The following is a 27,744-nucleotide window of genomic DNA, read 5'->3' on the forward strand; positions in this document are numbered from 1 at the left end:
GATGGGGAAGCAGCAACGGCAGGGCTTCCTGGGATAATTCGGGTGGCACAGCAGTAATTTATCCCAAGGAAGAGGAACCATCCCAAAGGGAGGATGAGGCACAGCTGACAAGGGAAGTTAGGGGCAGCATAAAAGGGTCCAACTTGATGAGTGGGAAGCCAAAGGATGGGACAGCTTTAAAAACCCAGCAGAGGAGAACTGACAAAGCAATAAGGAGGGAGAAGATGAAATATGAGAGTAACGAGCTCGTAATTTAAAAAAAGATTGCAAGACCTTTTTTAGTTATTGGAAAGGTAAGTGAGAGGCAAGAATGGACCGTGGGAAAATGAAACTTGGTGAAGACTAATGGGGAACGAAAGAACAGTCGAGGAACTGAATGGACACTCTGCATCTGTCTTCACAGTGGGCGACACCAGCAGCATACCAGAACGTCAACAACATCAAGGGACAGAGGTGAGTGCTCATCACAAAGGAGAAGGTGCTGGGGAAGCTGCAAGGTCTGAAGGTGGATCAATCACCCGGACTGGATGGACTACAGCCCAGAGTTCTGAAGGAAATAGCTGAGGAGACTGTGAAAGTATTGCTGTGATCCACAGAAATAACTGGAGTCAGGGAGGGTCCCAGAGGCCTGGAAAATGAGGATTGTATCATCCCTGTTTAAGAGGGGAGGGAGGCAGAAGATAATAAACTCAAGGGCAGTTAGCCTGACCTCGGTCGTTTGTAAGATTCTAGAGTTCATTATTAAGAATGAGATTACAGAGTACTCGGTAAGTACATGGTTAAACTAGGGCTGAGTCACCACGGCTTCATCAAGAATAGGTCATGCCGTACAAATCTGTTTGAATTGTTTGAGGAGGTAATGAACAAGTTAGACAAAGGAGAGTCAGTGAAGTAAAAGTGGGGGAACACTTTGGGTCTAGTGATCATAGTTTTATTGGTTTCAAAATGGTTATGGTCAAGGATAAGCCTTCCATAAAAGTTAATGATTTTTATTGGAGTAAGGCACAGTTTAATGGTGTGGGACAAGAACTTTCACAAGTTGATTGGAGGAGAGTGCTCACAGGAAAAGGATGCCTGACCAGTGGGAGGTGTGCAAGAGTGTGATGACGAGAGTTCAGAGGCATTTAGTTCCTGTTAGAGTGAACGGTAAGGCTGGTAATGGATGAATAAAGATATTGAGATTCTAGTCAAGAATAAAAGAGAATCTTAGTTTCAACATCGACAACATGGTTCAATTGAATCTCTTAATCAATACAAAGGGTGTCATAGTTTTATTGGTTTCAAAATGGTTATGGTCAAGGATAAGCCTTCCATAAAAGTTAATGATTTTTATTGGAGTAAGGCACAGTTTAATGGTGTGAGACAAGAACTTTCACAAGTTGATTGCCTTGCACTCTCTTCCAAAGAGACATTGAGATGACATTGGATTCTCCTTAACTTTATCTGCCAAAGAGATTCTACAAAATCATTAAGGGCAATAGGGTAACTGGAGAGGGGTCAGGGTCTCTAAAAGATCAAGGTGGTATTCTTTGTGTTTTAAAAACAGGCCACTTTACAGAAGAGGAGGTTCGAGAGGTCTTAGAGAATATAATGGTGGAAACATCTCCAGGAGCTGATCTACAGGATCCAAGAACATTGTGGGAAGTTAGGGAGGAAATGACAAGACCCTTTGCAGAAATATCTGCATCATCTCTAACTACGTGTGTGGTGCCTGATAACTGGCTAATGTTGTACCTTTGTTTAAGAAAGGTTATAAGGACTCACCCCCCAGGGAGCAATAGACCTGTGAGTCAGACTTCGGTTGTGGGTAAATTGTTGGAAGTGATTGTAAAAGATAGGTTTTAGGGACATTTAGAGAGGGAAAAATTGATGAGGGAGTCAGCATGGTTTTGTGTGAGGAAAATCATATCTCATAAACTTGATTGAGTTTTTTTTGAGCAAGTTACCAAAAAGATTGATGATGGCAGAGTAATTGACATTGTTTATTTGGATTTTAGTGAAGCCTTTAACAAGGTTCTGCCTGGTAGACTAATTAGGAAAGTTAGGTCCCATGGGATTCAGGGTGAGATTCCCAATTGGATACATAATTGGCTGAACAGGAGGAGACAGAGCAATGGTGGAGGGTTACTTTTCAGACTGGAGACCTGTGACCAGCAATGTTCCACAGGGATCAGTTCGGGGTCCTCTTTTGTTTGTCATTTATATAAATGATTTGGATGAGAACATAGAAGGCATGGTGAGTAAGTTTGTGGAAGAGACCGAGATTGGTGGCACAGTAGACAGTGAAGAAGGTTCTTTAAGGATACAGAGGGATTTCGATCAAATGGGTCAATGGGGCTGGAAAATGGCAGATGGAGTTCAATCCGGATAAATGTGAGGTCTTGCATTTTGGTACAAGGAACACGGGTAGGGCTTATACAGTTAATGGTCCAGCATTGGTTCAGGATTGTAGAACAGAGGGATCTGGGGTGCAGGGACATAATTCTTTGAAGTTTACATCACATCCAGACAAGGTGGTTAAAAAGGTGTTTGGCACACTTACCTTCACTGCTGAGTCCTTTGGGAAAAGGAGTTGGGAATCATGTTGAGGTTGTACAGGATATTGGTGAGGCCTCTTCTCGAATATTGTCTCCAGTTTTGGTCACCCAGTTATGGGGAGGATATTGTTAAGGTGGAGAGGGTTCCGAAGAGATTTACCAGGATGTTGCCGGGTATGGGAGGTTTGAGTTCTAAAGAAAGGCTGGATAGACTGGGACCTTTTTACAGGAGTGGAGGAGGATGAGAGGTGACCTACGAGAAGTTTCTAAAATAATAAGAGGTATTGGGTTAATGGTAGATGTCTTTTCCCTAGGATGGGGGATTTCAAGTCTCGGGGGCACATTTTTAAGATGTGAGGAGAGAAATTTTAAAGATATAGGATGCTTTTTACACAGAGGGTGGTTTGTGTGGGCAGTGAACTACCTGAGGAAGTGGTGGATGCAGCTACAATGACAATGTTTAAAGGACATTTGGATAAGTACAAGAAGAGGGAAGGGTTGGAGAGATTTGGGCTAGGAGCAGGCCCTTAGGACTCATTTATTTCAGAATTACGTTCGGCATGGACTGGTTGGACCGAAGGGTCTGTTCCACGCTGTATGGCCCTAGTAGGATTCTATTACTGAGTAGACATGATCTATTTGGATTTTCTGAAGGCCTCTGCCAAGGTGTAAGAACCCATGGTGTTCAGGGCAATGTACTGACACGGATAGAGGATTGGCTGACTGGCAGGTGGCAGACAGCGGGGATGTAACAGGGGTCTTCTGTCAGGGTGGCTGCCAGGGACAAGTGGAGCTCTGCAGGGGTCAGTGTTGGGACCACAACTCTCCACACAAAATATTAATGATCTCAGAGAAGGATCGAAGGATATTGTTGTGAAGTTTGCAAATGACACAAAGTGAAGTGGAGGGACAAGTCGTATTGAGGAAGCAAGGAGGCAACAGAAAGACATAGACAGGCTACAAGGGTGGGCAAAGAAGTGGCAGAAGGAATACAGTGTGGGAAAGTGTGAGGCCATGCATTTTGATTGGAAGAATAAAAGTGAATTTTATAGCTAGAGAAAGGCTTCAGAAATCTGAAGAACAGACAGACTTTGGAGTCCTATTTCAGAATTCACTAAATATTAATGTCGGTTCAGTTGGCGGTTCGGATGTTGGCAATGTGCAACGTTGGTATTCTGTAATGAGGGCGAGAATACAAGAGTAGTCCTGGGCTCCATATCTGAGGAAAGATGTACTGGATTGGAGGGGGCCCAGAGAAGTCATTAAGTCATAAAGATGTACAGCAGGGAAATGGACCCTTTGGTCCACCCGTCCATGTTGGTCAGATATCCTGCATGAATCTAGCCCCATTTACCACCATTTGGCTCATATCCCCCTCAACCCTTACTATTCATATCCCCATCCAGATGCCTTTTAAATGCTGTAATTGTACCAGCCTCCACCACTTCCTCTGGCAGCTCATTCCCTACACTCACTACCCTCTGTGTGAAAAAGTTGCCCCTTAGGTCCCCTTTAAATCTTTCCCCTCTCATCTTCAACCTATACCCTCTAGTTCTGGATTCCTCTACCTCAGGGAAAAGACTTTGTCTATTTACCCTTTCCCATGCCCCTCATGATTTTATAAACCTCTATAAGGTCCCCCCGTCCCCACTCTCCTCAGCCTCCGATGCTCCAGGGAAAACAGCCCCAGCCTATTCAGCCTCTCCCAGTACCTTAAATCCTCCAACCCTGGCAACATCCTTGTAAATCCTTTCTGAACCCTTTCAGGTTTCACAACATCCTTCCTCCAGCAGGGAGAACAGAATTGCACGCAATATTCCAAAAGTGGCCTAACCAACATCCTGTACAGCTGTACCATGACCGCCCAACTCCTATACTCAATGCTTTGACCAATGAATACCAAATGCCTTCTTCACTATTCTATCTACCTGCGACTCCACTTTCAAGGAGCTATGAACCTGCACTCCAAGGTCTCTTTGTTCAGCAACACTCCCTAGGACCTTACCATTAAGTGTATAAGTTCTACCCTGATTTGCTTTTCCAAAATGCAGCACCTCACAATTATCTAAATTAAACCCCATTGGCCCACCTGATCAAGATCCCATTGTAATCTGAGGTTACCTTCTTCGCTATCCAATACACCTCCAATTTTGGTCATCTGCAAACTTACTAAATATACCTCCAATGTTCACATCCAATCATTTAAATAAATGATGAAAAGCAGTGACCCAGTACTGATCCTTGTTGCACACCACTGGTCACAGGCCTCCAGTCTGAAAGGCAACCCTCCACCACCACCCTGTGTCTTCTACCTTCGAGCTAGTTCTCCCTCTATTCGATGAGATCTAACCTTGCTAACCAGTCAACCAGCACTACCTCCTCTGTAATGTGAAGATTTTTCAAGCCATCGCTATTTATTTCCCCACATTCCTTATCTTCCATGTCCTTCTCTAGAGTAAACACTGATGCCAAATATTCATTTAATATGTCCCCCATCTCCTGTAATTCCACACATAAGCGACCTGGCTGAACTTTGAGGGGCCCTATTCGGACCCTCATTACACTTTTGTCGCTAATGTATCCCTTTAGAACCCTTGAATCCAATTTGCCAAAGCTATTTCATGTCCCCTTTTAGCCCCTAGTTTGTGTCCCCTTTTAGCCCCTAGTTTGTGTCCCCTTTTCGCCCCTAGTTTGTGTCCCCTTTTCGCCCCTAGTTCGTGTCCCCTTTTCGCCCCTAGTTCGTGTCCCCTTTTAGCCCCCAGTTCGTGTCCCCTTTTAGCCCCTAGTTCGTGTCCCCTTTTAGCCCCTAGTTCATGTCCCCTTTTAGCCCCTAGTTCATGTCCCCTTTTAGCCCCTAGTTCATGTCCCCTTTTAGCCCTCCTGATGTCCCTCTTAAGGATACTCCTGCTGCCTTCATATTCTTCTAAGGATCCACTCAATCTCTGTTGTCGTTACCTGGCATCTGCTTTCCTCTTATTCTTAATAAAACCTTCAATTTCTTTAGTCAACCAGCATTTCCCACACAAACCAACCTTGCATTTCACCCTAACAGGAATATACTGTCTCTGTACGCTCATTTTCTCATGTTTGAGTGCTTCCCTTTTCCAACCACCCCTTGACCTGCGAACATCTGCCCCCAATCAACTTTTGAAAATTCTTGCTTAATACCTTTAAAATTGACCTTCCTCCAATTTAGAACTTTCTCAATCCTCCCTCATTCTTTGCTTTGTTCCTGCCTGACCTGATTGTATGGGAAAGTATTTAATTGGGGGAGGGGGAATTACAGTCCTCTTTGGCAGAAACTGGGGAACCTGGATTGGGAACAGATATTCCCAAGGAAATGCACAACAGAAATGTGGAGGTTGTTTTGGAAGCACTTGCTGATAATGCTGGAAAGGTTTATCCCACTGAGGCAAGGGATGGTAGGTTGAAAGAACAATGGGTGACAAGGGATGTGGAACATGTAGTCAAGAGGAAAAAGGAAGGTTACTTAGGGTTGAGGAGCCAAGGAACAGACAGGGCTCTAGAGAGTTACAAGGAACTGAAGAATGGACTTTAGAGAACTAGAAGGGGGCATGAAAAAGCTTTAGTGGGTAGGATTAAGGAAAACCCTAAGGCATTCTACACTTATGTGAGGAACAAGAGGGTGGCCAGAGTGAGGGTAGGGCTAATCAGGGATAGTGGAGGGAACTTGCGTCTGGAGTCAGAGGAAGTAGGGATGAATATTAATGAATGCTTTGCTTCAGTATTTACTATTGAGAAGAACCTTGACGTTTCTGAGGACAACGTGAAACGGACTGATGTGCTCAAACAGGTTGATGTTAGGAAAGAGGATGTGCTGAAAATTTTGAAAAAGATAAGAATAGATAAGTCCCCTGGGCCAGATGGGATATACCCAGGTTATCTACAGGAAGTGAGGGAAGAGATTGCTCCACCTTTGGTGATGATCATTGACTTCTGATTGTCCACTAGAGTAGTGCCAGAAGACAAAAGTGTGGCAAATGTTATTCCCTTGTTCAAGAATGGGAATAGGGATAATCCTAGGAATTATTGACCAGTCAGTCTTACATCTGTGAGTATTGGAGAGGATTCTGAGAGACATAATTATTTGGAAAACCATAGCTTAATGAGAGATAGTCAGCATGGCTTTGAAAAGGACAGTTCATGCCTCACAAATCTGAATGAATTATTTGAGGTTGTGAGAAAATACATTGATGAAATCATGATTTGGAGATGCCGGTGTTGGACTGGAGTATACAAAGTTAAAAATCACACAACACCAGGTTATAGTCCAACAGGTTCACCTGATGAAGGAGCGTCGCTCCGAAAGCTAGTGTGCTTCCAATTAAACCTGTTGGACTATAATCTGGTGTTGTGTGATTTTTCACATTGATGAAGGTAGAGTGGTGGATGTGGTGTACATAGATTTTAGCAAGGTGTTTGATAACATTCCCCATGGTAGGCTCATTCAGAAAGTAAGGAGGCATAGGATACAGGGAAGTCTGTCTGGCTGGATACAGAATTGGCTGACACGTAGAAGACAGAGGGTGATGTTAGATGGAAAGTATTCAGCCTGGAACTTGGTGATCAGTGAGGTTCCACCAGGATTGGGTCTGGACCTCTGCTCTTTGTGATTTTTATCAATGACTTGGATGAAGAAGGGGAAGGCTGGGTCCGTAAGTTTGCCGATGACACAAGGGATCATGTGGTTAGTGTGGAGGGCTGTTGTAGGTTGCAACGAGACATTTCCAGGTTGATCTCCATCTGCCACTTATCAGCCCAGCTCTGCATCCTGTCAAAGTGTGAAGTGAAGGTCAAATCTGAATGCAGGATACAGGGTTAAATGCATGATTCTTGGCAGTGTGGAGGAACAGAGGGTCCTTGGAGTCCATGTCCATTGATCCCTCAAAGTTACCACCCAGGTTGACAGGTTTGTTAAGAAGACAAATAGTGTGTTAGCTTTCATTATTAGGGTATTGAGTTTAAGAGCCACAAGGTTATGCTGCAGCTCTATCGAGTCCTGGTTAGACCACACTTGGAATACTGTGTTCAGATCTGGTCGCCTCATTATAGGAAGGGTGTAGAAGCTTTAGAGAGGGTGCAGAGGAGATTTACCAGGATGCTGCCTGGACTGGGGGACATGTCCTTCTTCACTCCAATGAGAGAAGCCCAAGCTCCTTCAACCTTTCTTCATAAGACGAGCGGTGATTTGATAGAGGTGTACAAATGTGTTGAGAGGCATAGATAGAGTGGACAGCCAGAGACTTTGTTTAATGGCAGAAATGGCGATCATGAGGGGACATAATTTGACGGTAAATGGAGGGAGGTTTATGGGAGATGTCAGAGGCAGGTTCTTTCCTCAGAGAGTGGTGGGTGAATGAAATGGACTGCCAGCAGTGACAGTAGAGGCAGAGACATTAGGGACATTAAAGTGCCTCTTGGATAGGCAGATGGAAGTTCGCCGAACCGACATACCCTTCATTGTACTAATCTTAGAGTAGGAGAAAAGGCTGACACATTGCGGGCCGAAGGGCCTGGACTGTGCTGTACTGTTCTATGTTCTATGGCTGTTTGATCCACTCCTTTTCCGAAATGTATCAGTCTCAGACTGCTCCCTTTCCTCACTATCTCCCAGGGCTCCAGTTTAAATCCTCCCAAGCAGCCCTAGCAAATCTCCCTTCCCGTATATCAGTCCACTTCCAATTTAAGTGGAATCTATCCTTCTTATACAGATCACTTCGACCTCCAAAGAGATTCCAATGATCCAAACATGTGAACCCTTCTCCCCTGCACCAGCTCCTCAGACACACATTCACCTGCTCTATCCTCCTATTCCTGCCCTCACTAGCTCGTAGCACTGGGAATAATCCAGATATTACTTCTCTCGAGGACCTCCTTTTAAATTCCTGCCAAACTTCCACTATTCTCTCCCAGAATCCCATCCATTTCCCTTCCTATATTGTTAGTTCCAATGATTCCTGCTGATCCCTCTCCCCTTTGAGAATATTCTGCAGCCTCTCCCGAGATATCCTTGACTCTGGCACCAGGGAGGCAACATGGAGAATGGGGTTGAGAAATGTATCAGCTATGATCAAATGGTGGAACAGACCGGATGGGCTGAATGGTTGAATTCTGATCTGGTGTGTGGGGGGTTATTTATGTAGATTCGGGTGGGGTGGTGGGGAGAGAGAGAGAGAGAGAGATAATGTGTGTGCGATTGTCATGGGGAGGTATGTGTATCTGATGGGAGAGAGGGAATGTATACGTTTGTAAGGGGATGGTGATGTGTGTACCTCTGAGAGGGGATGCATGTGTTTGTGTCTGGGGAGGAGAGTGTGTGTGTGTGTGTGTGTGTGTGTGTGTGTGTGTTCGGGGTTGGGGGGGAAGGGGGATTCGTGTTTATGGGGGGACGTGTGAGTGGGTGTGTGTATGGAGGGGTGTGTGTGTGTGTGTGTGTGTGTTTGTTTGGGGGAATGTGCCATGTCGGAGGTGGCTGTGTTCGGGGAAGGTTTTGTGAGTGCGGTGAGAGGAATGTTGCCTTCTGGGGGTGGGATATTCTTCATTCTGTTCTTTTACCCTGATGGAAGGTATGATCTGTCTGGTTAGCAAACCAAACAGTACTTTTCACAGGATCTCAGTACATCTGACAATAATAAATCACAACAAATCTGTGTGTGGCAGTGTATGAGAAATGGGGTGAAGAGTGGATATGTGTGTGTGTGTGTATTTGTGAGCAATGTGTGTGTTGTGGGGGATATGCATGTCTGAGGTGGTGTGTGTGTGTGTGGATAGATACATGTGTTTGTCAGGGGAGGCTGCGTGTGTCTATCTTGTGGATGTTTTTGTGAGTGTATAGGTGTGTGGGGGGGATATGAGTGTGTGGTGTGTGAGAGAGGGGGATCTGTGTTTGGGGCATGGCCTAGTGTGAGCGGGAATGTGAGAGAGAGAGAGAGCGGATGTGTCACGAATGTGGGTGAGTGAAGTGAATGTGGGAGGAAGGGGTGGTCTGTACGTGTGAGGGGTGGGCATGTCTTGCGTGCGAGTGTGTGGGTGGGGAAGGAATTGATAGGTAGGGGGTTGACGTGTGTGTTTGATGGATGACTGTGTTTTGTGTGTTGGTGCGATATGTATATGTGAAGGATTGTGTGTTTGTGTGTGTGTGAGAGAGGTGGGAATGTGCGTGTGTGAGAGAGGTGGGAATGTGCGTGTGTGTGTGTTGCGATGTCTGTGAGAGGAGAGATGTGTGGGGAGGGAGTGTGTATGTATGTGTTGGGGCGATGTGTGCGAGAGGGCAGTGTGTGGGGGAAATGGGTGTGTAGTGAGGCAGTGTGTGTCTGTGTGGGTGTGTGTGTGTGTCCAGTGGCGTGGTGCGTGTGTGGGGGGCGTAGTGTGTGTCTGTGTGTGTGGCGGTGGGGTGGTGTGTGGGGGGAGTGTGTGTGGCGGGAGTGTGTGTGGGGGTGTGTGTGTGTGTGTCCAGTGGCGTGGTGTGTATGTGGGGGGCGTAGTGTGTGTCTGTGTGTATGGTGGTGGGGTGGTGTGTGGGGGGAGTGTGTGTGGCGGTGGGGTGGTGTGTGGCGGGAGTGTGTGTGGCGGTGGGGGGGAGTGTGTGTGGGGGGAGTGTGTGTGGCGGGAGTGTGTGTGGTGGTGGGGTGGTGTGTGTGGGGGGAGTGTGAGTGGCGGTGGGGTGGTGTGTGGGGGGAATGTGTGGGGGGAGTGTGTGTGTGGCAGGAGTGTGTGTGGCGGTGGGGTGGTGTGTGGCGGGAGTGTGTGGGGGGAGTGTGTGTGTGGCGGGAGTGTGTGTGGCGGGAGTGTGTGTGGCGGGAGTGTGTGTGTGGCGGTGGGGTGGTGTGTGGGGGGAGTGTGTGTGTGGCGGTGGGGTGGTGTGTGGGGGGAGTGTGTGTGTGGCGGTGGGGAGTGTGTGTGGCGGTGGGGTGGTGTGTGGCGGGAGTGTGTGGGGGGAGTGTGTGTGTGGCGGTGGGGTGGTGTGTGGGGGGAGTGTGTGTGTGGCGGTGGGGTGGTGTGTGGGGGGAGTGTGTGTGTGGCGGTGGGGAGTGTGTGTGGCGGTGGGGTGGTGTGTGGCGGGAGTGTGTGGGGGGAGTGTGTGTGTGGCGGTGGGGTGGTGTGTGGGGGGAGTGTGTGTGTGGCGGTGGGGTGGTGTGTGGGGGGAGTGTGTGTGTGGCGGTGGGGAGTGTGTGTGGCGGTGGGGTGGTGTGTGGCGGGAGTGTGTGGGGGGAGTGTGTGTGTGGCGGTGGGGTGGTGTGTGGGGGGAGTGTGTGTGTGGCGGTGGGGAGTGTGTGTGGCGGTGGGGTGGTGTGTGGCGGTGGGGTGGTGTGTGGGGGGAGTGTGTGTGTGGCGGTGGGGTGGTGTGTGGGGGGAGTGTGTGTGGCGGTGGGGGGAGTGTGTGTGTGGCGGTGGGGAGTGTGTGTGGCGGTGGGGTGGTGTGTGGCGGTGGGGTGGCGGTGGGGTGGTGTGTGGGGGGAGTGTGTGTGTGGCGGTGGGGTGGTGTGTGGGGGGAGTGTGTGTGTGGGGAGTGTGTGTGTGGGGAGTGTGTGTGGCGGTGGGGTGGCGGTGGGGAGTGTGTGGGGGGAGTGTGTGTGTGGCGGTGGGGAGTGTGTGGGGGGAGTGTGTGTGTGGCGGTGGGGAGTGTGTGTGGCGGTGGGGTGGTGTGTGGCGGGAGTGTGTGGGGGGAGTGTGTGTGTGGCGGTGGGGTGGTGTGTGGGGGGAGTGTGTGTGTGGCGGTGGGGAGTGTGTGTGGCGGTGGGGTGGTGTGTGGCGGTGGGGTGGTGTGTGGGGGGAGTGTGTGTGTGGCGGTGGGGTGGTGTGTGGGGGGTGTGTGTGTGGCGGTGGGGTGGTGTGTGGGGGGAATGTGTATGAGAACATAAGAATATGGGTCAGTATCATACTGTGAAGTGCAGTCGGAGGCAGGTGATAAATGTGGATCTTCATAATGATTCCAAATGCTGAAAATAAAAAATAATTTAAAAACAAAATCGACAAATAAATTATTCAAATCCCTGGCTCTTGTGTCTTGAAATATTTCTAAATCCATTGCTTCCATGTCTCTCCAGCCTTTTTCAGGATTATTCTGAGTTTACACCCAATGGATTATAGCTCCAGCTGCCTCAGTGAAAACAAGCTCCTGTTTGTTGGAGTCCCACTGTCATTCATTATTTTCCAATATCATGGGGGAGTGAAATGGGTTTTCACAAAATTGAAAATAGAAATGCTGAATCTGATCTCAAAATACCAATTAAACCTCCTGAAATCCAATGTCATCGAAAGGAATCCAGCTGGTACTGGGTAGACTGAGGTCAGGGCCATTGGGAAAGAGCTTTATTGAAACAGTGGGGACAGGTCAGAGAATGTTCACTCGGTGGGTTCCTGGGATGAAGCAGTTCCCTTGTGATGGAAGGTTTCAGGCTGGGGCTGTACTCATTGGAGTTTAGAGGAACGAGAGGTTCTTATTGAAATGTATAAGATGGTGAAGGTGTTGACAGAGTAGACATTGAGAGGCTGTTTCCCATCGTGGGGGAACCTGGAACCAGGGATAGAGTTTCAAAGTAAGGGCCCTGCCAATTAACATGGAGATGGGGAGGGATTTTGTGTCTTGGGATCATTAATCTTTGGAATTCTCACCCCCTCGAGAGCAGTGGAGCCCAGTTCATTGAATATATTGGAAGCTGAGTTAAACAGGTTTTTGATCAATGAGGGAGTTGAAGGTTGTGGGAGTCAGGCAGGAAAATGGAGTTAAGGTCACAATCCGATCAGCCGCCATCTTTATGAATGACAGGGCAAGTCTCGGGGTCACTCCTGCCCCTGTTTCTGATGTACAATGTTCACATGGGATTTTCACATGGACATTGTTTTGAGTTGTCAGCTTTTGAGTTTCTTTCCTTGTGTGTTAAAAATATTTTTAAGTTCAAATCTTACCTTTACAGTCACAAATTCTCTTCCACTCTGGAAACAGAAATAATAAAACTGAATAACTTGCTGTGACATGAAGCATAAATAATTCCACACACAGGTTTTTACAGACATTTTTACCAAGCTGTGGTAAATACAGCTTGGAGACCTTCTGTGGCATTGCTCATTACAAATTGGAAGGTAAGGAGCAAATTTTCACAACCGTTACTGAGGGCGGTAGCTCCAGTCGGGATATTTCTGGACTCCCTTCAGTAAGAAGAACCCTGAATTGTGTAATTGTTCACTCCAAAGACAGTGGTGGGTCAGGGTGTGGGAGTTGGGGACAGGGTTTGGTGGGGGGAGGGGGGTGCTGAATGTAGTGGGAAAGTCTGGGTCAGAGTGGGGCTCACTGATCCTGGAAACAGACCCTGGGTCATCAAAATGACAGGTGAGTGCTGAGGGGGGCTGGTTAGAGACCCTGCCTTGGTTCTCTGGGACTTCCTCCCCCTGCTGTTTATACAACCAAGGGGCTCTCTACCCCTGAACACTCTCATTCCTTCACCCAATCCACATGGTCCCTCATACTCACAGTGTCAACTCATCTCTCAAAACAATTCCGATGCCCCCCTCTGATACTCCCCGTGCCAGCTCAATGTTTACCCATGTCCTTCAGACTCTCCTCGTGATTGAGTTGACGTGGAAAATTTGAGCAATGTCAAATAATGCCCCAGTAACAGGGACTGGCTGGGGGCCATGGGTAAGACCCTCTGACCTTACACTGCAAGAGATTCCGGAATCTAGCCCACAATTCCTCCGAGAGGCAATATCAGGGTCTTGTCACGGCAAATGGTTCATTTCTCCGACCTGAGTGTGGTTCAGAGTGGGGAAGGAGTTTGTAGAAACAAGGATTGGAGGATCAGTTAGGATTGTGGGAAGCAGGAATTTTCAGAATTCAGCAGATCCAATTTGAACAGAGTCCTATGATTGGATGGAATAGTTTATGCACTCCTGACGTGGCCTGTCACTGGAAACTTACTGATGGGGGTTAACAGGAAACAGTTGTGGATGGAGCAAGGAGCAGTTCCTGTCTATTTTCAATGCTTCAGTAGATACACAGAGTGGTGTTGGAGTGTCATTGGCAGTGGTGGAGCTTGGTGCCTGGAGCAGGGTCTGCAGTGGGCCTACAGCGGGCACTGATGGGTCATCAGCTGTGCCAGTGATCGGTGGGTCATCGAAGTTTGATGTGGAGCAGAGGGAGCTTCCTGGCACAGCCTGGGGACGAGGCCCAGTGCGGGCTGGAGGTAAGACCCAGCTCGGTCCAGTTGAATGACTGTGATGCTGATCCTTTTATTTCTCTATTCTTCTAATTTATTCCGAAGATTCTGGACCTCTCCACCTTTGTACCTAAGATGGTGCCATAAGGGGCGACTTTGTAAACTTCTGACTTCACTCATGTGAGTCCATGACAATAAACTAAGAATTCTAATTGTAGGATCTAATTGTCGGTTCTGCAGCCAAGGAGTCTTCACTTTGGTGATGAAGTTTCTTTTTGTTATTCTGCTAAGTATTTAGAACCTTTGTAAGGTTATCAGAAACACCAGGACACAATACCAAACGGAGCTTGAGACCCAGACTAATCACACAGACCCCCATCACTTGTAACCAGGCTTACACAACATAACTGGCTACAAAGTGAAGTCAAACAGAATCACGGGTAACAGTCCATCCCTCCCTGATGAGCTCAATGTGTTTGATGCCCATTTTAAACAGAAGGTCAGTGAAATGACATCACCTCTCCCAATAGCCTCGGGTAGGGCCTGTACCCACGGTCACTGCTACAGACATTAGATCTGTCTCTTGAGAGTGAACCGATGGAAAGGGACTGGTCTGGATGGAGTCCCCCACTGTGCACTCAGACCCTGTAGGGACCAGCTGGCAGGAGTATTCACTGATATGTTCAATCTCTTATTACTACAGTTTGAAGTTCCCATTTACTTCAGGAAGACGGTTATCATTCCCGGTACAAAACCAAAATCAGGCAGCGTGCCTCAATGCCTACCATCCGGTGGCTCTGACGTCATAATTATAACATGCTTCAAAAAGTTCGTCACAGCATCAACCCCAGCCTCCCCGCTTGCCTTGATTAATCCTGTGCAGTTTACCGACTGGGGTAACAGGTCCATCGCAGACACCATCTCCTTCGCCCTACACTTATCCCTGGAACACCTGGATAACACGGACATCTATCCCAGACTCCTATCCATTGACTTTAGTTTCACCTTCAACACTATAATTCCAACAAAATTAATCCCCAAACTCTGAGACCTAGGACCCTGCTCCCCCCTCCACAACTAGATCCTTGACTTCCTGATCCATAGACCCGAATCAGTAAGGATCGGTAACAGCATCTCCTCCACGATAATCCCAAACACCGGCTGCATTCTCAGCCCCTTACTGTACCCCTTATACATTCACAACTGTGGGGCCAAATTCAGCACCAACTCCTTCACAAATTTACTGATGACACCACCATAGTGGGTCAGATCTCAAACAACGGTAAGAGAGAGTACAGGAAAGAGTCGGACATCTTCATGTCATGGTGTAAAGCCAACTGTTTCTCGCTGAATGTCAGCAAAGTGAAGGAGCTGGTCATCGACTTCAGGCAGTTGAGTGGCAGACACAGCCCTGTCTGTATCAATGGTGCTGAGGTGGAGGTTGGAGACAGCTTCAAGTTCCTCGGATTGATTACCATCAGCAATCAATCCTGATCCATACACACCGACACACCAGTGTCTCTACTTTCTCAGAAGCCTCATGACATTCAGCATATCTGCAATGACTTTTACCAATTTTTATCAATACACAATAAAAACCATCCAATCCGGATGCATCACAGCTCGGTACGGCAACTGCTCTGCCCAAGATCCACAAGGAACTACAGAAGGTTGTGAGTGCAGCCCAGTCCCTCACGAAAACCAACCTTCCTTCTATTGACTCTGCCTATGCTTCCCAGTCAAAAAGTGCAATGCAGGAAAAACACAGCAGTCAAGCAGCAGCCAAGGAGCGGGAGTATCGACATTTTGAGCATAAGCCCTTCATGAAGAGCTTTATGCCCGAAACATTGCCTCTCCTGCTCCTTGGATACTGCCTGACTGGCTGTGCTTTTCCAGCAGCACATTTCCAACTCTGATCTCCAGCATCTACAGACCTCACCTTTTCCCTATACTTCCCAGTGCCTCGGGAATGCAGCCAACATCATCAAAGACCCCTCCCATCTCAGTCATACTCTTTCCCACCCTGTTCCATCATAGTTGTCCATCTGGATTGGAAAATTGCACATTATTCTGCTTTTTAAGCAGGGTAAAATAGGAAAACTAGGGAATTATAGACCAGTAAGCCCATTAATTCCTTTCACACCCTCAGCTCCCAGGGATTTTAATTCAATTAATTTTGTCATTTGCAATGTTTTACTTCCATTAATTTCATTCAGTCCCTGTTCCTAATTCACTCTGAATTTCCTCAAAACTTCTGGCAAGCTATCCCCCTTTACTGTAAATATTGAGGCATAGGGTGTAGGTTTGCTCACTGAGCTGTAGGGACACCTACACCCTAAACCTCAACCTGAGCTACAAACCTTCACAAACCTTGCATATTGAGGCATAGTAATTATTCAACATTTTCCCACAATATCGCCACTTTCAGTCTTCAGTGGGTTAACACTCGTCCTGACCGCCCTCCTTCCCTTTTAGTAACTATTACATTTGTCTTATTGATTTGGATAGGCCTGACAAGTTTCCTTTTCCTTTTCTCAGGGGTTGGTAGATGGGGTCTAACTCAATGTGTGTATTTGTTTGTGGGCTACCATGATGCCAAGGAGTCTGAGTAGTCTGGCAGTCATTTCCGAGATGTCTTTGATGGAGGGGAGAGTGGTTAGGGTTTCTGGATGTGTTTTGTCTGCTTGGTTGGGTTTGGTGCTGAGAAAGTGGCAGACTGTGTTCACTGGGTACCCATTCTTTTTGAATACACGGTATAGGTGATTTTCCTCTGCTCTGCGTCATTCCTCTGTGCTGCAGTGTGGGTTGGTTCATTGAAATAATGTTCTGATGCAGCTTCATTTGTGGGTGTTGAGATAATTGCTTCTGTCGTTCAATATTTGATCCGATGGTATTGTTTTCCTGGAGACACTGGTTTGAAGTTGCCCATTGACTGTTCGCTCAACTGTGACATCTAGGAATGACAGTTTGTTGTTGCTTTCCGCCTCTTTAGGGAATTTTATGCCAATTATTATTATTGATGGTCTTGAAGGTTTCCTCTAATTTGTTTTGTTTAGTGATGACAAAGGTCTCATCCATGTAGTGGATCCAAAGCTTGGTTTGGATGGTTGGCAGAGCTGTTTGTTCGAGTCTCTGCATTACTACCTCTGCTAAGAACCCTGATATTAGAGATCCCATGTGTGTTCTGTTGGTTTGTCTTAGGTTTTGTTGTTAAAGGTGAAGTTGTAGCCTGATGAAGGGCTTTTGCCTGAAACGTCGATTTTGCTGCTCGTTGGATGCTGCCTGAACTGCTGTGCTCTTCCAGCACTACTAATCCAGTATTTGGTTTGCAGCATCTGCAGTCATTGTTTTTACCTTGTAGCCTGACAATACTGTCCTTGTTGATGAAGTTAGTGGTAGTTGGAATGTGTGTTTTTGGGTCTTTTAATAGTGTTGTGTGTGTAGTCAGTAAGTTGGTAGTCAGTGTTTCCTTGGCCAGGTTAATATTGATTGATGTAAACAGGGCTGTTACATCAAAGGAGACCATTATTTCATCCTTTTCTATCTTAGTGTCTTTGATGGTCTTCAGGAATTCTTGGGTGGAGTAGATGGAGTGGTATGAGTCTTCTACTAAATATTTTAGACTTTTGTGTAGCTCCTTGGCTAATGTGTAAGTTGGTGTTCCAGGTAGCCAGACTATAGGTCTATGGGGGGGGCACCTGGTTTGTGAGCTTTGGGTAATCCGTAGAAGTGTGGTGTGTTGGATCCGTCTGGTTTCATTTTTTGGAAGTTGGTCTTATTTATTTCTCCAGATTTCTGAAGTTTTTTGAGTAAGGCTGTGATTCGGTTCTCTAGTTGTGGGGTTGGGTCTATCGCCACTTGTTGGTAAGTGTTGGTATCTGTAAGTAGTGCGTTCACTTTTTCAATGTAGTCTCTTCGATTTAGAATGGCTGTCAAGCGTCCTTTGTCTGCAGGTAGGATCATAATGTTTTTATCTATTTTTAGTCTTTCCAGTGCTTTCCTTTCTTGTGTATTGAGTATGTTTCCTTCCTTTTTGCTGCTTAATGTTGGTGCGACTACCTGTCTGATGGTTTGTTGGGTTCCTTCTGTGAGTTGGTTGTCTTTTAGTGTTGTTTTTAGCGCTGCTAAGAAATCTTTCTTGTCCACATCCTGACAGTTGTAATTTAATCCTCTTACTAAGATGTTTTTTTCAGTGTCTGTTAGGGGTCGGTCAGATAAGTCTTTTATCCATGCTTCTGTGTTGTCAGTTTGTGTTTGTCTAGTTTCTTCATTTTCTGTGTTTGTTGCAGTCTCATATCTATGGCTCGTTGTACTGTGTGTCCATTCATGGTCTGTTGCATCAGTGAGGAAAGATTAAAAACTTATCTGATGAATGAATTTGAACGACCCTATATAGATAACAAGCAAAACTAATAACTTTTACAAAATACTGTGCAAGAACTGGAACAAACACTACATTGGGCAAACAGGCAGAAAACTAGCCACCAGGATACATGAACATCAACTAGCCACAAAACAACATGACCCTCTCTCACTAGTATCCTTACATATGGATAAGGAGGGATACCACTTTGACTGGGTCAACACATCCATCGTAGGACAAGCCAAACAGAGACACGCACGAGAATTCTGAGAAACATGGCATTCCAACCGGAACTCTATCAACAAACACATCGAGTTGAGACCTCATCTACCACCCTGAGAAAAAAAGGAAATGACATGACTACAGGAAATGACATCACCAACCCAAAGGAACCCAAACATATAAACAGAAAGCAGGAATCATATACACTGCTTCGCCTGAGGCCCACTGAAGATGTTACCGCGTATGGTGATGGAACGTCTGGAAATGAACCTCCCAGCTCAGTGAGCAAACCTACATGCAGAACCTCAACCTGAGCTACAAATCTTCTCAAAACTCGAGAAGAACATTTATTTTAAGAAAGATAAAATAAATCAAGCCACAAGGTGAGAATTAGCCAAATGCACTTTCAATCATTGAACCATAGAATCCTTCTGGTGTGAAAGCAGGCCATCTGGGTCCACTCCAACCCCGTACAGAGCATTCCACCTCAGACCCCCCACCCCATCCTCTCCCTGTAACCCTGCATTTCCCACAGTTAATCTGCTGAGGCTCTACATCCCTGGACACTACGAGCAATTTAGATTAGTCAATCCACCTAAACAGCACATCTTTGGACTTTCGGAGGAAATTGGAACACCCAGACAAAACCCTGGGAGAACATGCAAACTCCCTACAGACGCTGGGAGAACATGCAAACTTCACACAGTCACCCGAGGGTCCCTGATCCTGTGAGGCCACAGTGCTAGCCACAGAGCCACCACACACTATAAACTGTCACAGAATCTGGGGGAATGGGAAAGTTGCAGAGAAAAGTAAATGTAGTCCATGTATTGGTTATTGAGTAATTCAGTCCTTTCAGCCTATGGATTCTGCACCATCCTATCTCCACTGATCCCACATTCCAGCTCTTGGCCCATAGCCTTGAATGTTATGACATAGTTTTTAAAGGTTGTGAGGTTCCCCCTCTCCTACCCTCCCAGGCAGTGTATCCCAGATTCCCACCACCCTCTGGTGAAAAGGGACTTCCTCAAAGACACCGAAAACCTACTGCCCCTCACCTAAAATTATTCCCTGTGTTAATCTCTGACAAAACTTTACATCCCTAGAATTCAGTTTATTTCCGATATTGATTGTCATCATGGGACACAATATTTTCAACCTCAGATGTAGGTTCATGTATTATCTCAATCACACAAGATACTAATTATTGGAAATATGTTTGTGCATTCTGATGTAAATATTGTTGAAGCATTTATTTGCTGGACTTCAAATAATAGAAATCTTTTAAAATTAATTTCTCAGTTTCCTTCTCAACACATTAATTCTGTGAATTATTTCCATGATCATTTTCAATCCATCTCTAATTTCAATCCGTATCTAAATAAAGAGTTAGTTTATTTTTAAGTATTAAATGTTTTAAAGTAAGTGTTCAATTTTTTTTCTCCTTTAATTATTGGGTCAAAATAAACTAAGCCTGAGTGAGTATCTTAAAGTGAAGAGTCTCACATTGTTAGCGATGTTTGTGAAGATTTGAAGCTCAGGTTGATGATAAGTATGTAATGGGTACCCAATAAACACAATCCACTAATTCCTCAGAAACAAACCCAAACTAGCAGACACAATGCAACCAAAAACTATCGCTCCATTACCTCACATCAAAGACATATCAGAAATGACTTCCAGATTACTCAGACCCCTTGGCATCATGGTAACCCACAAACCTACCAAAACACTTAAACAGCGACTGATGCACCTAAAGGATCCATTAGATACCATCAGCAAAGCTAATGTCATTTACAAGATACCATGCAACAACTGTAAAAACACTACATTGGACAAACAAGCAGGAAACTTGTCAACAGGATACATGAATACCAACTGGCCACCAAAAGACACAATCCTCTATCACTAGTTTCCATACATACAGACAAAGAAGGAGACCACTTTGACTGGGACAACACACACATCCTAGGACAGTCAAAACAAAGACACGCACGAGAATTCTTAGAGGCATGGCATTCTAACCAGAACTCCATCAATAAACACATTGACTGAGGTCCCATCCACCTTCCCTTGAAAAAAAGAACTGGAAATGACATCACCCACCTTAAGAAACCAAGAGCTATAAATAGAGGCGGGACATCCCACCAGCGCTTCACCAGAGAGCCTCACTGATGATGTGACCTAGTCATGGTGACAGAACGTCTGAAAATAAACCTTCCAGCTCAGTGAGCTAACTTACATACTTAGTCTCACAGGGTATTAGTCACATCATTGAAATATGTTAACAACTGATAATAAAAGGTTTAAGATGTAACATGTTCAATTATACTTGTGATCATTCCAAAATCCACATTTCTTATGTCGGGTCAATATGTTAATCATAAATTCTTACCGCATTCTATGAATGATTTCTGAAGTTTCAGTCCTACAAAGATACAGAAATATTATCATGAGTATTAGGAAAAATAATTTAATTTACTCTCTTTCAGTGACTAATAAACTGTGTTGTGCTTCATGTACTGTGGGGTTTTACTGTGTAGATGGTTTGTGTAACAAGGAGGATGAAGTGGGAGATGGAAAACTGAATTTAAACATCAGAAATTTTCTCAAACTGGTTGAAGAAACGTGGGGAAAAGAATATCCTGATAAAAAGAAAATATCACTCCTGAGCCATTGTAACTCAATTATTTTTACATACACAAAAAAACCTGAGCTGCAATAAAAATGTGACAGAAAGAAATCAGTGTGTGTGCAATTCACTCGAGGGGAATGTTTCTGAACATGATACTGAGGCACCAGGTGACAAAATGTCACCAGAACTGGGGGTCGTAGGGGAGTCAGATGAGGATAGCAGATGCGATTTTACACTTTAAGGAGTTTGTATCTTTGTGGTAAAATGAAAATTTCAAATCTTAAACACCTTTCGAAAAAAAGATAAAAGAACGTAAAGATCAGGCAATGGCATATGAAATCCATAAATTGTCTTGATTCCCGACTCAATACAGGGAGAACTGTAACAGGAATGTCATGTATTAAATTTTTTAAATCACACAACGCCAGGTTAGAGTCCAATAGGTTTATTTGAAACCACAAGCTTTCAGAGCCCCCACTCCTTCTTCAGGCAGCTCGTGAGAGAGAATACATGGGACACAGGATTTATAGTAAAAGATCAAAGGGTCATACAAATTATGTGAATGTGTTGAACAAACCTAGATGGATATTAACTCTAATCAGTAAGAGTGGATCTGCAGGTTTCGATTAATTAATATGTAAATCCCTGCCTCAAGATAACCTTCGGCTTTATCAGAATAAAGGTGACACCCTTCGGTCAGACAATACATTTTAGGTGTGACGCCACGTTTCAAGTCTTTCAAGGTTTTATTCCCAAAGTAGGAGTTTATAAAGGGCCACATTAACTGAGTGTCGACAGATTGTGCACTTTTTGAACAAAACAAAACAAATGCAAAGCTGCAAATGCACACTCACCCCAATGATTTATAAATTCCCACATTGGGAATAAAACCAGTCTGGCTTCAGGATGAGATACAAATAGATGTGAAACATGGCATCACACCTAAAATGCATTGTCTGACCAAAGGTGTCACCTCTGTTCTGATAAAACCAGAGGTTAGCTTGGGGCAGGGATCTACATATTAATCAGTCCAAACCTGCACCTCCATTCTAAATGATTAAAGAGTTTAAAATAGCAAGATGGCTACTAATACATTCATATAAATTGTACAAAGCTTTGACCTTTAACTATAAATTCTGTATCCGATGTATTCTCTCTCACGAGCTACCTGAGGAAGGAGTGGGAGCTCTGAAAGCTTATGGTTTCAAATAAACCTGTTGGACTATAACCTGGTGTTGTGTGATTTTTAACTTTGTCCATCCCAGTTAAAACACTGGTTCCTCCTCATCGTGAATTAAAATGACAGCAGGGAAGGTATAAGTACTGAGTGAGGCCTGTCTTTTTCTGGGGAATCTGGAACATTCTTTGTTCCAGACCGACTCAGGCCCCCCTTCCACAACTCTTTCTCCGGTCAATAACTGCATTGGTGCCATTTCTTGCCCTGGTGCAACACTGGAAACAGTCATCAACTTTGCCTCCAATTTCCACCTTTCCCTCACCTTCATCTGACAATCTCTGATTCTTCTCTTCCCTTCCCTTCCTTGACTTCTCCATCTCCATTTCTGGGATTATCCTGTTCACTAATATCTATCACAAGTTCACAGATTCTCACATCTACTTTGAATACATAACCTCTCACCCTGCTTCCAGTTTCCTTCTCACATCTGTATATGACACCTTCCACTCTGGTGCATCCAAAATGTCTTACTTTTACCTCAACCGAGGATCAGCCCCTTCCCCACTGAGATAACAGGGCCCTCACAGTGCCTAACCCATTTCAGACATTTCTACACTGTCCCCTCCCCCTCCCCCTCCCCCTCTCCCTCTCCCTCCCTCCCTCCCTCCCAGAATAGCAACAGGTTGCACCTTGTCCTCATAATCCACACTCCAAAGATTCAAGGATCTTCCTCTGTCATTTCCACCAGCTCCAACATGATGCCACGACCAAACACATCTTCCCTTTGACTCCCCAATCTGCAGGGATTGTTCTCTCCCTGGTCCCCTCTGTTATCATCCCCAATACCTTGTCTCTCTCCCATGGTTTCCCATACGTGTAACATCTCCCTTTCTACCTCTCCTTTCCTCACTATCCAAGGTACCAAATATTTCTTCCAGGTGAAGCAGCTATTCCCCTGAACATCTTTTAACTGAGCCGACTGTAATCACTGATCTCAGTCCATCACCCCCACACTGGGAGACTGGGTACCTGCTTAGCAGAGTACCTCTGCTCAATCCACATGCATGACCCTGAGATTTTGGCTGTTTGTCATTTACAGACTTCATCATCCTCTCATTGCTCATGTTCCTGCCTTAGGCCTAATGTTGTTACCAGTGAAGTCCAACACAACTGGAAAAACAGCACCTCATTTTCCATTTAGGCACCTGACAGCCCCTGCACTGAACACTGAGTTTAACGTTCCAATCAGGAACTCTGTCTTCCATTGAGGATATTGTTCCTCCAGTGGCTGTATTACGTTCTCATGTATTTGCTTTCAGTCAGAGCTGACTCTAATTCTCCCATGAACACCTCCCCTGGTTTGTTTTTTTCACTTTGAGAGTGTGGTGCTGAAAAAGCACAGCAGCTCAGGCAGCATCCAAGCCGCAGGAGAATTGATGCTTTGGGCATAAGCCCTTCATCAGGAAATTATCATTCCTCTCTTCTGTGACACCTTGGATATTGAATCCCTGTCACCCTCTCACATTTCTCCAACCTCCCTTTTTGTTGTATCAACACTTCCCAATTTTTAAACAGCATAAAAGCCTTCACATTTCCACCGCTGTTCAGTTCCAAACAACTCGAAACACGAACTCTGTGTTTCTCTCCACAGCTGCTGTCAGAGTTGTTGAGTTTTTCCAGCACTGTGGGTTTTCTCTTCCAGCTGAAACAGTAAAATACTGCTCCATTTGTTGGTGCTGTCCTGGATTATTTCGGTTTCACATTTGCTCAAGAAAATGCAACACTTATTTACAACAGGAATGTTATAATTAAATATTCATCAGGTAGCATCTATTTAAGAAACGTTTCCTATTCTGGAGACGGGAATCACACTTATTCCTTTGTTCTTCATTTCAATGTGACCAGGCCTTCACACCACCATTCCCTAAACATTTAACACTGAAACACACACATTGTACTGGGGTAATGCTGTGGTCCTGAAATTCCACTGGGTTGTTTATGGCTCACAGCTTTACTGACAGAGTCTGGGAAATCCCCCGTGGGTTTCCAGGCTTGTATCTTCATTGTCCTTAGTCAGTGTTACACTGAGACTGTACCTTTAATGTGTCGATGGTTTTTCACACTCCAGTAAGCCACAGCAGCAATGCCAACAGTTACACAAAGGATGGTCACGAGCAATGGTACCAGCCAGTCAGGGACACCAGGGAAGATCTCATCTGTAAAGTCAAAGCCACGGAGTTAGACAACTGGATTTTCTGCAGCATGTGCATGAGTATTACAAAATCTTTACTCGTTGTGACTGTGCATGAGATGTGCAGAGTCCTTCCAGGAATCTCCTGATATAACAGCAAATACCCAGAAACACCAACACTCAACTTATTAATTAATCAAGTGGGGGTGGAGCCCCTGCTCATTTCAATCACTGCTACTGATGATTAGATTAGATTCCTTACAGTGTGGAATCAGGCCCTTCGGCCCAACCAGTCCACACCAATCCTCTGAAGAGCAACCCACCCAGAACCACCTTCCTCCTAACACTAACACTGATGGGCAATTCGGCATGACCAATTCACCTGACCTGCACAACTTTGGAATGTGGGAGGAAACCGGAGCACCCGGAGGAAACCCACGCAGACACAGGGAGAATGTGCAAACTCCACACAGACAGTCACCCGAGGCTGGAATCGAACCTGGGACCCTGGGGCTGTGAGGCAGCAGTGCTAACCACTGAGCCACCATGCTGCCCAATGATGATAATGCTTCTCTCTATAAGGGCAAGGAATTTAACATTGGCACTGGCATAACATCTGAAAATCAAATGGGTGGCATGGTGGTTCAGTGGTTAGCACTGCTGCCTCACAGCACCAGGGTCCTGGGTTCGAGTCCAACCTCGAGTAACTATCTGTGTGGAGTTTGCACATTCTCCCCGTGTCTGTGTGGGGTTGCTCCCGTTTCCTTCCACAGTCCAAAGATGAATTAGGTGAATTGGCCATATTAATTTCCCACAGTGTTCAGGGATGTGTAGGTTAGGTGCATTAGTCAGGGGTAAATGTAGAGTAATAGGGTAGAATAATGGGTCTGGGGTGGGTTACTCTTCAGAGGGTCAGTGTGGACTTGTTAGGCCGAATGGCTATTTTCCATGCGGTAGGGATTCTATGATCTCTGAAAATAAATTATTTTATGAATAAATAATTTAAGTTCCATCTCTAAATTTGTATTCCAGAACTCGTAGGACCAATAAGCTGACCTGACTTGACCTCTCTGTCTGGGAAGGTGCCTCAAAAGTGTCAAACGAAAGCAAAATACTGTGAATGCTGGAAATCTGAAACAAAGAAGCACTGAAAGTGCTGGAGAAACTCAGCCAATGTGTCAGCATCTGTGGAGAGAGAAACTCCACAGACACTGCCAGAACTGTGAGGTTTTTCCAGCATTTCCTGTGTTTATCTCAAATGTGTCTGAGCCACATTTAATTTGTGAGTCGATCCCTTGATGCTGTGAATTCTGATGGAGTCAGGGGCTGGTGTATTACAGCACTGACAGAGACACATAAGGCAGCTGGCAAATTCTGGGGGGTTCTAAGTTTGTATATTATCCTTTTCCAGGCTACATTTAACAAATTCTAAAGTGCTTCACAAAGCAATTATCTGATAATAATGGATAATAGGTCAAATGAAGAGATATTAGGAAGGAGTTTTTTTTCCTGATTGACGAAAGGAAGCCAATTACTGGATTAGTGGTGCTGGAAGAGCACAGCAGTTCAGGCAGCATCCAACGAGCAGCGAAATCGACGTTTCTGGCACAAGCCCTTCATCAGGAATAAAGGCAGTGAGCCTGAAGCATGGAGAGATAAGCTAGAGGAGGGTGGGGGTGGGGAGAGAGTAGCATAGAGTACAATGGGTGAATGGGGGAGGAGATGAAGGTGATAGGTCAAGGAGGAGAGGGTGGAGTGGATAGGTGGAAAAGGAGCTAGGCAGGTCGGACAAGTCAAGGAGACAGTTACTGAGCTGGAAGTTTGAAACTAGGATGAGGTGGGGGAAGGGGAAATGAGGAAGCTGTTGAAGTCCACATTGATGCCCTGGGGTTGAAGTGTTCCGAGGCGGAAGATGAGGCGTTCTTCCTCCAGGCGTCTGGTGGTGAGGGAGCGGCGGTGAAGGAGGCCCAGGACCTCCATGTCCTCGGCAGAGTGGGAGGGGGAGTTGAAATGTTGGGCCACGGGGCGGTTTGGTTGATTAGTGCGGGTGTCTCGGAGATGTTCCCTAAAGCGCTCTGCTGGGAGGCGCCCTGTCTCCCCAATGTAGAGGAGACCACATCGGGAGCAACGGATACAATAAATGATATTGGTGGATGTGCAGGTGAAACTTTGATGGATGTGGAAGGCTCCTTTAGGGCCTTGGATAGAGGTGAGGGAGGAGGTGTGGGTGCAGGTTTTACAGTTCCTGCGGTGGCAGGGGAAAGTGCCAGAATGGGAGGGTGGATCGTAGGGGGGTGTGGACCTGACCAGCCAATGTCAAACAACATCTTAATTTTAAAAGTCTCATCTCTGTTTACAAGTTTCTCCATGCCCTTGCCTTCCCTATCACTTCCACCCCCAAACTCTCCAAGGCATCTCTGCTCATTAATATCGACCCCCAGACCCAACCCCAGCTTTAAATGCTCCACATTTGTGGTACCACCTTATGTTGCCAAGGGCCCAGGCTTTAGAAACCATTTCTTAAACCTGTCTCTTTAACCAAGCATTTAGTCCTCTGATTTCGTATCTCCTACTGTGGCAAAGTGACTTATGTTCCTACACAGAATGAATGGATTACCGTGTGAGGGCACCTTGGGGACAGTTAAACACACAATGTGATCTATGGTAGATTTTAAATCACCTTTAACTTTCTTGATTACACATTCTCATTTACAAACCTGATATCCTGATAGGGGCTTCTCGTGTAATTCCCAAATCTTTATTCTGCACAACACACTTAAACCTGTTTGTTGATTGTTTTGTAACGACAATGATACTCTGGACATTGACAAGACCATTAGGGTCCTGCTCATAACTTGGTTCAGCTTGTGATAAAATAAGTCCCTCTTCACTGATCCACTGTATTTCTGGCCTTGGGAACCATCCACTGGATTTACACACAACCTGGATTCCATTTTCATGATATCCCTTCATCTGGATCCAGGGCTGATGACCCAAACCTGGAATCAACACAGAAATAGCAAACATGAGGAACACGTGCTGTAGTTTGTTGGAACTGCTCATTTCATGTATTGAGAGGTATATAATTATTGCTTTTTACGAGCTTTAGTGAGACTATGAACTACACTTTATCTCAGAATATGTCCAGATAGAACTGTGACGAAACAACATTTGTTATAAATCAGATAACATTCATTCCTTGAAAACTGAATCGCAGGTAGATAGGATCGTGAGGAAGGTGTTTGGTATGTTTGCCTCATAAGTCAGTGCATTGAATATAGGAGTTGGGACGTGATGGTGCTGCTGTTCAGGACATTGGTTAGGCCACTTCTGGAATATTAAGTGCAATTCTGGTTTCCCTGCTATAGGAAAGAATTTGTAAAATGGAAAGAGTTCAGAAAATATTTTCGAGGATGTTGCCAGGATTGGCCGGTTTGAATAA

At 45.5% G+C, this 27,744-nt stretch overlaps 2 protein-coding genes across 3 annotated transcripts in view; one reads left to right on the forward strand and one right to left on the reverse strand.

Moving 5' to 3' along the window:
• The window catches only part of LOC140455111 (butyrophilin subfamily 3 member A2-like), a 307,710-nt gene that overhangs the window by 146,330 nt on the left and 133,636 nt on the right, over nucleotides 1-27,744 (forward strand). The gene's annotated exons all lie outside the window — the stretch shown is intronic.
• The window catches only part of LOC140455285 (butyrophilin subfamily 1 member A1-like), a 100,522-nt gene that overhangs the window by 3,045 nt on the left and 69,733 nt on the right, over nucleotides 1-27,744 (reverse strand). Inside the window, exons 4-7 of one of the 2 annotated variants that reach the window (XM_072550029.1) lie at nucleotides 27,020-27,301; nucleotides 24,208-24,327; nucleotides 20,695-20,727; nucleotides 12,468-12,494 (exon numbers count right to left, since the gene is read on the reverse strand). In XM_072550029.1, coding sequence (XP_072406130.1) covers nucleotides 12,468-12,494; nucleotides 20,695-20,727; nucleotides 24,208-24,327; nucleotides 27,020-27,301 — 462 coding nt within the window. The remainder of the gene's footprint in view (nucleotides 1-12,467; nucleotides 12,495-20,694; nucleotides 20,728-24,207; nucleotides 24,328-27,019; nucleotides 27,302-27,744) is intronic. The other variant, XM_072550030.1, reaches the window with a different exon arrangement.

Source organism: Chiloscyllium punctatum, chromosome 30 (genome assembly GCF_047496795.1).
Source record: "Chiloscyllium punctatum isolate Juve2018m chromosome 30, sChiPun1.3, whole genome shotgun sequence".
In the NCBI taxonomy this organism is placed as follows: Eukaryota; Metazoa; Chordata; class Chondrichthyes; order Orectolobiformes; family Hemiscylliidae; genus Chiloscyllium; species Chiloscyllium punctatum.